The 13,257-nt window shown below is 32.8% G+C and overlaps 1 protein-coding gene across 5 annotated transcripts in view; it reads right to left on the bottom strand.

The window, feature by feature from the left end:
* Nucleotides 1–13,257, bottom strand: part of CEP290 (centrosomal protein 290) — a 90,605-nt gene that overhangs the window by 70,829 nt on the left and 6,519 nt on the right. For 4 of the 5 annotated variants that reach the window (XM_064376908.1, XM_064376910.1, XM_021675632.2 and 1 more), the window contains exons 7-13: nt 9,469–9,522; nt 8,848–8,868; nt 8,570–8,722; nt 7,977–8,159; nt 7,225–7,314; nt 4,601–4,723; nt 3,543–3,666 (exon numbers count right to left, since the gene is read on the bottom strand). In XM_064376908.1, coding sequence (XP_064232978.1) covers nt 3,543–3,666; nt 4,601–4,723; nt 7,225–7,314; nt 7,977–8,159; nt 8,570–8,722; nt 8,848–8,868; nt 9,469–9,522 — 748 coding nt within the window. The remainder of the gene's footprint in view (nt 1–3,542; nt 3,667–4,600; nt 4,724–7,224; nt 7,315–7,976; nt 8,160–8,569; nt 8,723–8,847; nt 8,869–9,468; nt 9,523–13,257) is intronic. The other variant, XM_064376909.1, reaches the window with a different exon arrangement.

The raw sequence follows: 13,257 nt of genomic DNA, 5'->3' as shown, positions 1-13,257 counted from the left end.
CTTCCATGTTGCTCTCCATAACAAACACTGTATTTACCTACCTATCCTTCAGCACATGCTTTTAACTCTTGTCCTTTCTTCCTCTATCTTGCTGTTTAGGATACAGACATGAGATAAAGCTGCACTGCATCCATTTTGGATGGGGCAGACAAAGGCAACACCCTGGACTGCCTAATTCTAGTTCATTACATAGATGAGAAATAAATGCCTATCTTGATTTTGCCATTATTCTTCAGCTCTCTGAAAACAGATAATAAAAAAATCTAATCCTGCTAACTAAACCTAATATTTCTGTATTTTGATAAGTGTTTGATATGTAATACATATTTAGAGCCACTTTGCCTTTAGGATATTATACTGGAAAGTTAACTGTCACATATGACAGCATTATTATTGCTGGATTTGGTTTATAAAAGCACATTCCATAAGTATATTTTGACGAAGGTTATCCTCATTAATTTATACTAAACTATTGAAACTTTTGAGCATTTACTTTTTGTCAGGAGAATGGTTTTCAAACCTTTTGATCAAGATGTTTTGTCCAAATAATCAGCTTTGGTGAACTAGCAGAATTAGATTTTTTTTACTATCTGTGTTCAGAGAGCTGAAGAATAATAACTAAACCTATGAAGGAAGAATACTATTAGCCCTTATGTTTTACAAGTTAAGTTCAAGATATAGAGTACCGTCTAGTACATACACCTTCTATGAGCTTTAGGGATTATATGACTATGGACTGACTAAAGTGTTATTAGATAAGTACTTGTCCTTATTTGATAGCACAGATCAATCACCACTTTTTCTCCTTGTAACTGGAATATGTACAACCCATACTATTAGTCATCCTTTTAAAGCAGTTTAAACTATTGGCAAAGTATTCTAATACAAATATAATAAACACATATATAGAAATATCTATTTAGTGGGCCCTTGAAGCCACTCAACAGTCCTACCACATTCTCCATGTCTTCTATCTTTCAGATGACCATTTTATACTTTCTCTTCTCCTCTCTCTTCAAACTTATGAAATATCTTCCCCTATCCTTACCTTCAGCTAAGAACCTTGCTTCCTTGTTGACTGAGAAAAAAGCAGCAACCAGTGTAGAACTTCAACAAATTCCCACTACCAGGATGTCTACCAAGCCATCTACATCTATATCAATACACTCTACCTTCTTTTCTATGATTATGGATGAGCTCTCTGTTCCTAGTTAAGGCCAACCTCTTCACTGGCAAAGTAGGATCCCATCTCATTGCATTCTTAAAAATATTATTGTTTCAGAAGTTCTCTCTCTCCACTTCATTGATTCATCAACATTTCTTCTTTAATGGAACTTTCCTATTAACCTAAAATCATGAGTTCTCTCTTCCATCTTTAAGAGAAAAATACTTTCTTAATCCCTCTTTCCCTTCAAACTACCTTGTTTTTTCCTTCTCTTTATGGAAACAGTCCTGGAAAAGAGTTCATATATTGCCTTATTATATTTCCTCTCTACCCACTTTCTCTTGAACCAAAAATGACCATTTTTGGTCAAACAGTCAACTTTTAGTGGTCATCTTGATCTATCAGCAGCAAAGAACACAGCTCTGAAAGCAGTTGTTTCTTCTTCCTTTGTTAGATTCCTCATGTGGTTTTCAGGGCTCTCCATACTTCCACTTTTCCTCCTAACTCTCTGAGCATTCCTTTTCAGTTTCCTTTGGTTGCTCCTTTTTATTTCCCTAGCTGCAAAAGTAGAAGTATCCCAGGACTCATTCTTTAGATTTTTCTTCTTAACCTACATTTACTCCCTTGGTGATCTTAGCCAGCCTCATTACTTCAATTACTTTTACAGAGATAGTTACCAAACACATTTTTAGCCTAGATTGTTGTCCTAAAGTTCAAACTTTCATATACAAGTGCCTACTTAACACCTTCACTTGGATGTCTAATAAGCATCTCAAACCTAACATGTCTAAAATTAAGTACCTGATTATCTCTCAACCTGCTCTTCCCACAACCCCACTATGACCAAAACTTTTGGTTCAGACCAAGAATTCTTTTTTTTTTTTGGAGACAGTCTCACTCTGTTGCCCAGGCTGGAGTACAGTGGCCAGATCTTGGCCCACTACAACTTCACCTCCCAGGTTCAAGCGATTCTCCTGCCTCAGCCTCTTGAGTATCTGGGATTACAAGCATGCGCCACCACGCCCAGCTAATTCTTGTATTTTTAGTAGAGACGGGGTTTCACCATGGTGGTCAGGCTGGTCTCGAACTCCTGACCTCGTGATCCACCTGCCTCGGTCTCCTAAAGTGCTGGGATTACAGGCGTGAGCCACCGCGCCCAGCCAGACCAAGAATTCTAACTCTCTGTCACACATCCTACATCTGATCTGTTAGCAAATTCCATTTTTATCACCTTCAAAATACATCCAGAACTGCTACATCCAATAACTTCACTGCTACCATTATGGCCCAAACCACCATCACTTTTCTCCAGATTATTATGATAGTCTTCTAACAGGTCTCCCTGCTTGTTATTTACTACTCCTACAGTCTACTGCAGACACAGGCTAAGTCAAATTATAGCACTCCTATCTTCAGAAACTTTCCCCAATGTCCCTTCTCACTTAAAAGCCAAAGTAATCACAATGAACTATAAGGCTCCACATGATATGGCCTCTGTTTACCACTCTGATCTTACTTGCTGACTCTATTCCAACCAAAAGTACTTTGTTGTTCTAAAACATGCTTGGTACACTCCTGCTTTAGTGCCTTTGAACTTATTCCCACTGCTTAGAGCCATCTGCATGCTTCACTCCTTTATTTCTTCAAGTATAGGTTGAATTATCTCCTCTGCAAGGCTTTTGCTTCATTTTCAAAATTACAACCCTACCTGCAAACACAACATCACTATACTATTGCATACATACATACATGGAATCACTATTTCTCCTTAATGTCATTTTAAAAAAAATACAGTGAGCAATTATAATAATAAACATGTCCATGAAATTACCATGAAGAGTTGGCACTAGTGTGCCCTGACATATAGTATGTAGTGCTATGGAAATATAACAACACAGATATTGCAAGAACTTATATTCATAGAATTTGATGTGTTAAACAAGGTAGTATGGCTCAACGTAAGGAGAATATGATGAAACATTAATCTGGGTAAGATTAATTCAAATGCTGACATGTGAAATTACTTCTGAAAACTATGTGCAATGCTGTTACAGTGGCCAAAATTTTATTATCCTCCATTCTTTGTTAATTATAAGAAGTTAAATAAAAATAATTATATCACCATTTTTCATTTCTTTCATACCAGTGACCTGGTAATAAAAGTTAATGTAATTTTCACCAGAGGAGAAAATAACAGAAAATAGATCCATCATTAACAAATGTAAGCACCAGTAATATAATAATAAATAATATCTTGTACAATTTTTTGAAAATATAAAATTCAAATAGACAAAACTCAATATTGACATTTTATTTTAATAAAGTACTTTAACAACATAATGATATATAAAATAACTTTATGTATTTATAAAAATACCTTTGTTTCTTTGGAGCTCAGTTTTCAAATCTTCAATAATAAAAGTATTCTTTTCCATTTCTTTTGTATATTGTTCTACTTGTTCTGTGAGCATCTTAATTTGACTGTCTCGTTCCTGTATACCCTATAAAATGTTTTAAAACAATATATATCCTTTCATGAATATTAACCTAAAATGGTAAGGAAAAAGGTAGCCATGATTTTTTTCAACAAGACTGTAGAACGTATTTTCTTCTGGGTAAATTTTGTACACATCAACTGTAATACACAATGATAGGTACACTGCTGTTACTCCAATACTGAAAGATGGATACAACGGCTAACATTCTGGAAAACAGAATTTCCAGAACTCCCTAATGTTTGTGACTTCTATAATTCCTTATATGGTACTTTCCTCATCCTCCATTGAATTCCATATTTTCACCATTTTGCATGTTGTGTTTGGCTCTGTGCTTTTGCTTTTATTCAACTTAGCTTTTTCCCCTTTAGTACTTCATTTAAAAATATTGTCCCCTGTAATTTCTTATTCTGCATGTACTTTTCAAATCTCTTTCTTACTTTTAGACTATAACTACAGCACAAATAATAAAGGTGTGACTTGCTTTTATAGGGGTATATTTTCACTAAAAATAAAATCTTTACATAGCACAGTTAAATTATAACCATGCTTTTAGCTTAATTCACATTGTGTAGGTTATGTTAGGACTAAGATATAGTAAATTAAACCTTAACAGTATAAAAAATTATTATAAATTTTCTTAAAGTTTTTAATCATTTCTTATTAAATAATTTCTAACCAAAACAATGTGTGTACTACCCACATAAACATAGAAAAACAAACACAGTAACTCTAGTCCTAACTCTAATCCTGACCCTAAACTTAATTCTAATTTTTTATAGGGACTAGATGGTGTAAGAAATTTCAAAAGACATTATTATACACTTGGTAGTGCAAGCTGCTAGACTAGGCACTGATGATATAATAAATAAAAGACATTGTTCAGAGTTCCAACTTTAATAAAACTGGTTGATAAAACCAAATTCTGAGAAGATTTTACCTGCTGTAGAGCCATAACATTACTTTTATCAGCATCAAGCTGAGCATTCTTAAGTTTCTCCCTTAGGTTATGTAACATTTGCTGATATTCAATAATTTCATCATCTTTAGAAGACAAAATTAGCTAGAAATAAACAAAATAGAATCTGTTACACAAAAGGAAAATTAATAAAACATTCTTCATTATCATAAATAATGGACACAATTAGTAGATTTATGATACAGGAAATAAAATTATTTGAAGTGAGAAAGTATGAGCAACTACTGGCATAATCTTTGCTCCTTTTGTATATATAACTTGAAATTCAAATAGGAAATGATTTTAAAATATATACTGTAATTTTCTTTTTTTATAATTCAATCTTTAAAAATATTTCAACCTTTAAAAACTCATTTATAAACAAGAAGTACTTCCATACACTTGTGAAAAGTTTTATACAATTGATATTTATGAAATATTCATTAAAATGCAACTGAGAGGCATAAAATATCTTGAATGAATGAAAGAAAAGGTATCTTGTGTTCTTTAGCTAGAAGGACCAAATATCATAAAAAGGTTTATCCTAAATCAATCTATAAAGCAATTTATAACTTTAACACATACCCAATAAAAATCCACAAGATATTTTTTAAGAACTGTTCCTTATGAACATTTTTAATGAAAGTCTAAAATGAAAACGATAAGTGATAAAGAAAAATGATAATGTTTTTAAATATTAAAACATACAACAGTTGAAGCAAGTATACATGGCTAGAAAATAGATCAATCAATTTAAGAGACCTCAAAATTAGATTCAAATTCAAAAGGCATATATAGTAAAAATGAAATTGTATTTCAATATGAGAAAGATGAAATAATAAATGATGTTTGGATAACAGAGGAGCTCTGTTGCATCCATGCATCCATGTTATACTTCTTACATCAAAATAAACTGTATATGTTTCAAAGATTTAAATGTAAAAAAAGACCGAACACAGTCATGCTTGTAATTCCAGCACTTTGGGAGGCCAAGGGTTCCAGACCAGCCTGGCCAACATAGCAAGACCCCATGTCTACTAAAAATACAAAAATTAGCCACACATGGTGGCACATGCCTGTAATCCCAGCTATCAGGAGGCCGAGGCACAAGAACCACCTGAACTTGGGAGGTGGCACTTGCAGTGAGCTGAGATAGCACCCTTGCACACCAGCCTGGGCAACTGAGTGAGACTCTGTCTCAAAAAAAAAAAAAAAAAAGGTATTAGGAGAAAACATAACAAAACAAGTTTATACTCAGAAGCCTTTCTCATTTTAACAAAGGTCAAAAGTCATTAAAAAATAATAAATTTAACTAAGAACAAAAAGAAATATTTCATACCAAAAAAATGCCATAAAGCAAAAAACAAAAAAAAGTGACAACCTATTAGAATGTATTTGCAACATACATGACAATTATACTTGCACCAATTTATTCTACAGATGTACATTTGCAAAATAACATATATAAGGAAATTCATTAAAACAGCTTCTAACCCCAAAATTGGAAACTTCATAAACTTCACAAATTATCAAATACCTGTATAAAAAGAAAAACTACATGGCCTTTAAAAAGAACAGCAATACTATATCTACTGATATAAAATAATTATGAAAAGATATTAAGTCAAAACAAAGTGCAGAATGCATATAATATGTTACCATTTACCCCTGCCAACATTAAATGTGGTCAAAAGTGTTTTTTCCAGGGGTTGGTAGACTACAGCTCACAGGTCAAATTTGGCCTCCCACCTGTTTTGTAAATAAAATTTTACAGGAAAACCACCTTGCTCACTCATTTACCTATTTTCCACGGCTGCTTTCGTGCTATAAGCAGAGTTTAGTTATAGCAGAGACCAGATGGTCTAAAATATTTACTCTCTGGCCCTTTATATAAAGTTTACAGATGATTGACTGATTCTATAGGCCTTATTTCCATTGCTACTGCTTTTGTTTAAATATAGGTTATCTGAGCTTCCTAGATGCTAATCAATTCCAAATGCCAACAAGATTTATGTGAACCCTACTAGAAAGCAATGATTCTAGAAGTGATAGCTTTTAAAATTAGAATTATTCATTCAGAATCATCTCCGATGTTTTTCAAATATTGAACCATCATAATCCCAACTTCTAATATGGTAAGGCCTGGCAATTTTTTAAGGTTGGAGAGTGGTGGTGAGGAAGAGAGGTACATTTTGAAAACGCTTCCCAGGTGACTCTATCCCTTTGCTTATTCCCATTCCCACTGATCAATCTGACATTTAGTTAGAAAAACTAAAATTAAACCTGCAACTATTTCACTAATGTATACAAGGTAACGATGAGTTAAGTGAAAAAATTTAAATACATTTAGAATTATATATTTCAGATGACAAATATATTTTGGAGTTAAGACTTTTATCAAAAAGTTTAAAGTTCAGCTCATTGATGGGAAAGAGGTCATTCAATAACAAATGAGCTAGAGATCACAAAGGAGAGTTTTAGAGCTTTTCCAGCCAAGAAATAAAATAAACTCATGTTTAAAAATATGAAATTTAAACAAAAATAAGACTAAAATTTAAATCTAAAATACAAAATGAAAAAGTTATTATGTCAATGGAAAAAAATACCTTCCATTCGTCTACTTTTGCATTGACAGCTACCATAATTGGATCATCTTCTTCATTTTTTGCTTTCAGAAGCTCTGTAAGCTCCTGCACCTAAAAGACAACAGTTAATTCAAGAGTTGTTGCAAATTAATGTAATATACATTTCACCTGTGCATATTTAGATATACATTATATATAAACATATAAACATACACACACATACATATCCATACTTATATATACATATATACAGATACATTACATTACATATGGATATTTATCATTGAAGTCATCCTGGAATTAAAGATGACATTTAATATTTTCTGGATCTTATAATTGTATAATTATCTTTCATTACTAGAAAACTTTATTTTTAAACATTACCTTTTAAACAAGTTTAATCCACATAAACAGTGAACAATGTATTGGTTTCTAATATATTTATAATGCATTTAACATAAAATTAAACATTATGATCCACAGGATTTTTAAGAGTCTTGCAGAAAACCCCATAATTATGAGCTGTACATGTCTGCTATCTACACATTCATTCAAGTATCATTTATACATCCTGGACTGTAAGATTCAGTGTTTGTGAGGGGATTGGAGAAACACATATGGGCAAATATATCAACATGGTAACATATTACGGTATTAAAAAGACAGACAAAAATTCACATCCTAGAAAGTTAAAGTACTTTCTAGTCTCAAATAAATAATAATGAGATAATATGAAGTCTGAATAAATAAGTCATTCTAAAAGTAATTCTTACTTGAAGTCGATAATGATCATTTTCTTTTTTTAACTGATCTATTACATTATCTGTCTGATGTACAACAGCTTTCATCCTATTATATTCATCAGTCATCTTCTCCATTTCCTGTACAGACTCTTCTAAATTTTTTCTCATTTCTTGATTCTGAACTTCAATTTTCTCATTAGCTTCTGTTAAAGTCTAAAAACATTAAAGACACTCTAATTAAAAAATAATTTAAAAAACTGAAATTAAACCAAATTAAAATTAAATGCAGCCATTAAGTGTCCACTGGGTGGGGGGGGGGCGTAAAAAAAAAGAGAATTTTCTATAGACCTTTAGTTGGCATTGACCAATTAAATCAAATTGAATATCAAGAAAATTGTACACAAGGACATCAATTATTTTTAATGACCAAGACAGGCAAATATAAAAAGAACGGTTAAAAAGTTACAACTTCAAAGATGTAATTTATTTCATGTTTTACAAGTATATAGTGATAGAGTTAAACCAAAGAATTTACACCTAGTGCTAAATATTAGATTTACATTATAGTGGAAATTAAAGTTTTGTAGGAATCATTGCTCTGAACTGACTTCTAGCCATTTTACCTGAATTTCATCCAGATACTGAACAAGTTCATAGTTTTTTTTAGACAACTGTGATCGGTAGTCACTGTCTTCCCCTCTTCTTGATAAAACTGTTTCTTTTTGTGAATCTATTTGTTTCTGGTAATCAATAACATCCTGAGAAAGCTGTTCATTCTGAAGGTAACCAAATACAACACTGCATTATGAAACTATTCAGAATAAAAAAATTATATCCTCTAAATAGTGCTCTCAGAATATATCTTTAAATTCCCAAGATTTCACCACCCTTAAAGCCTCACCTTTTTCTTTAGACGTTTGTTCTCCAGAAAAGGACAGGAAAAAGGTAATTAGAAATGAGAAAGGCAATACATAATTAAAAATAAGAATTAAAGACTAAAGAAAACAAAAAAAAAGTTAGGAGAAGGATGTACACTATTTTGAATAACCAAAGAAAGTAAGGATACTAATTATCTATCAAAACAAAGAGTATTTCAGTTATACTAGAAACTTAAGAACTTCTATCAGAATAAACAATGTACAAACATTATTTGGCTCAGTAGAACCAAATGATAATCGGAATTTATAAGATTTCATAAGTAACAAAAATTTTTAAAGGATTCTAGGTAAGAGAAATAAGAATAGAAATCCAGTCATCTATTTAATTAGAAAACTAGTAAAGAATGACTTATAAAACAACAACAAAAAGATTTACTCGCATAGACCTGAAATGAATGTAGTACTTAACGGTCTCACATTTTGCTTCGTTTTCTATTTCCCTGAGACAAAGTCATACCATAAAATCAGTTTGAAAACATCAGTTACTTAGAGGACTCCAGTCCTAGTTAAAATATAAATTTATGTAAACTTTTTTAACAAGTACCTTTGTTGAACCACCATAGCTACTAAAATTTTTTACCAACCTCTCTTCTTAATTTGCTGTTTACATTTTCTGCCTCCTCATTTCGAAGAGCCAACTAAAAAAGTAAAAATAATAATAAGTTAAATTTCAGCAGTAATTTTTCTTTTTTTGAGATAACATCTCTCTTTGTCACCTAGGCTCGAGTGCAGTGGTGTGATCTCCGCTCACTGCAACCTCTGTCTCCTGGCTTCAAGCCATTCTCCCACCTCGGCCTCCCGAGTAGCTGGAATTACAGCATGCACCACTATAAGTGGATAATTTTGTATTTTTAGTACATACAGGGTTTCACTGTGTTGGCCAGGCTGGTCTTGAACTCCTGGCCTCAAGTGATCCACCCACCTTGGCCTCCCAAAGTGCTAGGATTACAGACTTGAGCCACCGTGTCTGGCCATCAGCAGTACAAAGCCAGATATTCAGCTTATCTACTTAAATTTTAAGTCCTCTCTAATAAAGTAAAAACATTTAGACTATTAAGGATTTAATATCAACCTAACACATCAATAATAGGCCAAAACTTTCAAAAATTCAGGATTTAAGAAGTATTAAACAGTTTCATTTTAAAGAATAAAAAAGAACACACACACACACATAAACGCTAACCAAAGAATACAGAAACATATAAACCTGCTCCACCCCAAAAAATCCAAATAAAATGGTTTTCTTCCCAACATCTTTGTATTTCACTTTTCTATGTCATAACTAGACCATTATTGCTATCAGTGAGCATAAATTACTTAGAAATATAAGGCAATAACAACACAATGGTTAAAAGAAGCCATCTAAAATCATACTGGCCTAGATTTATGTCCCTCATCAACCAATTTCTTGTAAAGTGTGAATGAGTTACTTAGTATCTCTTTAGTTCAGTTTTCTCATATATGTTGACATAAGAATTAAATAAGATGCATATAGAGCTCTTAGCACAATGATCAGTGAATTGAATCGCAAAAAAATATAAAGCATTCTCTATTTACATATAAGTGATTTCATTTGTGACTCTTGTTTCTCCAAATGGCGAGCATTATAATAAACATTATAATGCCTTTTTTCACCTATTCTCCAAATCTCATTCTTCTTATGACCTTTCATTTTTCTGCTTCTGCCCTTTATTCAAGAGAAGATAGAACCGCAATGGTATAAAACTATATTTAAATGTCTATAATAACCAAATGTAGTATGTGATCCTTGATGGAACTTTGGATATTGGAGGTGGGGTGACTGAAGGATATTACTGGGCCATTAGAAGAAATCTGATTATGGACTAGATAATGGTGTTGAATCAGTATTAAATTTCCTGAGCCTGACAATTATATTGCATTCATGTGGGAGAACATCTTTCTTTTTCAAACAGACATGCTGAAATATTTAAGTGCAAAGTCTTGTATCTGCAATTAGCTCTCAAATGACTCAGCAAAAAATGTGATTAAACAAACAAGAGATAGACAAATATGTGTGTGTAAAGACACTGACAAAAAGATAAAGCAAACGTGGCACCACATTAACAACTGGTGAATCTATATGAAGGGTAAGTGGGTGATTATTGTTTTTCTTTTTTTTTTCCTACCAACTTTTAAGTTCTGGGGTACATGCGTAGGATGTGCAGGCTTGTTACATTGGCAAACGTGTACCTGATCAAATGTTGCTGCACAGATCAACCCATCACCTAAGTATTAAGTCCAGCATCCATTAGCTATTCTATCATTGATGAACATTTCGGTTGATTTCATGTCTTTGCTATTGTGAATAGTGCTGCAATGAACATATGCATGCATGTATCTTTATAAGAAAATGATTTATATTCTTTTGGGTATATACCCAGTAATGGGATTACTGGATCAAATGGCATTTCTACTTTTAGATCGTCGAAGAATTGCCAGTCTTCCACAATGGTTGAATTAATTTATATTCCCACTAACAGTGTATTTCTTACAATCTTTATGATGATATGATATTTTTCAAAATAAAAAACTTAAAGAACATTTATAACAAAATACAAAGTATAATACAAATTCTAGAAGTTTGCATATCATTATTATCAATTGAAAGTTAATAATCCCACTGTGTTCTTAATTGAGAAATTTTTACAAGAGAAGCCAAGAACTTAATGCTAAAGCATTTAATGCTATTGATGCTTTTTTTCCTTGTCTTTCCAAACATCACACTCTGTTTCTCCTTTCTTGAGCTTTTCCTTGAAGCACCTCTTCCAATTGCATTACTTTATAGACATTTCTCAGAGATGTGCCTTACAATCACTTTTCCGGCTTCAATAATGTCTACATTGTTGATTTATAAATCCTCATCATGTGCCCAGAGTGTCTTGTGAATTGCATTACCACAGATAACCCTTTCTGAATATGCCCACAAGAACCTCAAACTCAACATCTACAAAACTGAAATAATCTCAAACTTTCCAAATGCCTCTTATGTTCCTCCCTAGTGAATGGCACTATCTACCTATTTAGTGGCCCAACCCACAAAATTAGGCAACTTCTCCATCCTCCATTTCCTCCAACAACCAATTACAAATTCACCACATCCAATTACATCTACTTCTCTCACACTTGTCTGTCTCAGGCAAATGCCATCATTAGGGCCTGCCTGAATTAACTCTCTATAAAGTACAATAAACTTTTAAAGTATAGATCTTATTATATCCTGTGCTCAGAACTCTTCAATGACTCCTTTTAGGAAAAGAACCAAATTCATCAGGAACTGGCCCTTGCTTATTTCTCCAGAGGATCATAAGAATTAAAACTGGGAAGGTAATTTAGCAGACTCTTGAGTAAGACTGTTTTCAAATCCTATCATTACCACTTATAAGCTATGTAAACATGGCAATTACCCTTTCTTTGTCTCCATTTCTTCATCTGTATCATGGTAGAAATGACAACATCTCATATAATAAGTATCAAATAAGCAAAAATGAATTAATGCATATGAAGTGCCTGACACATAGTAAGGACTCCATGGAAGCTATTTTCACTTATATTCCAGTCAAAATGAGTAACTGTAGCTTCCTAAATACTCCATAACATCTCTTACTTCTAGGTCTTAGCAAATGCGTTACCTTCTACCCAGAATGTTCTTTCTTTAATCACCATATTCATCCTCATTCCTCTTACCAGTCTAACTTCTACTTCAGGTCTCAGTTCACAGATCACATCCTGAACCTCAAGACTGATTATGGCATCCCTCTCCAGAGTATCCCAGAATATGTCCTGATATATCTCCCTAAGTAACATATTATCACTATGTTAGGCTTATTGACTGTGAACATCTTTGAGAAGCAGAACATAGTTGCCCACTATATCACTAGCAACTAGTACAGTCTCTGGTATGCTGTAAAGACTCGCTAAAATTGAATGACTGGTCAAGGGCAAAGAAGTAATTACCAAAGCAACTATACCCGTATTTCATCTCAAGGAACTTAGCAGCCAAAAAGGAACACAAGCCATATATTTAAGTTTTCTCTGTGTGCGACTATGAATAAAGATAATAGTCTAATATAAATGGACAACGTAGTTCTGATTAGCTAAGGGTGTGTGGTATGAATGATAAGTCAACTGATACAGGCCTAAAGAGAAGAATAAAAGTCAAGAAAACCACAGGCATCCCCCTAAGCAATTCTACCAGTGAATATCATAAGTTAGATCCTTTATAACTATTAAAAAATCCACAGGTCTGTTATGTTTTGCAGAGTTAACTAACCAGATAATGCTCTAAGAGCTTGTTCTTAACATTTAAGTGGCATCAATCCATACTTTCTCTACCACATTGTTTTGATAGCTAA

Source organism: Aotus nancymaae, unplaced genomic scaffold (genome assembly GCF_030222135.1).
Source record: "Aotus nancymaae isolate 86718 unplaced genomic scaffold, 86718_ANA_hifiasm-v0.15.2.pri h1tg000016l, whole genome shotgun sequence".
Classification (NCBI taxonomy): domain Eukaryota; kingdom Metazoa; phylum Chordata; class Mammalia; order Primates; family Aotidae; genus Aotus; species Aotus nancymaae.
Note: the sequence above shows the minus strand (reverse complement) of the source record. Positions and strands in the feature narration are given on the sequence as shown.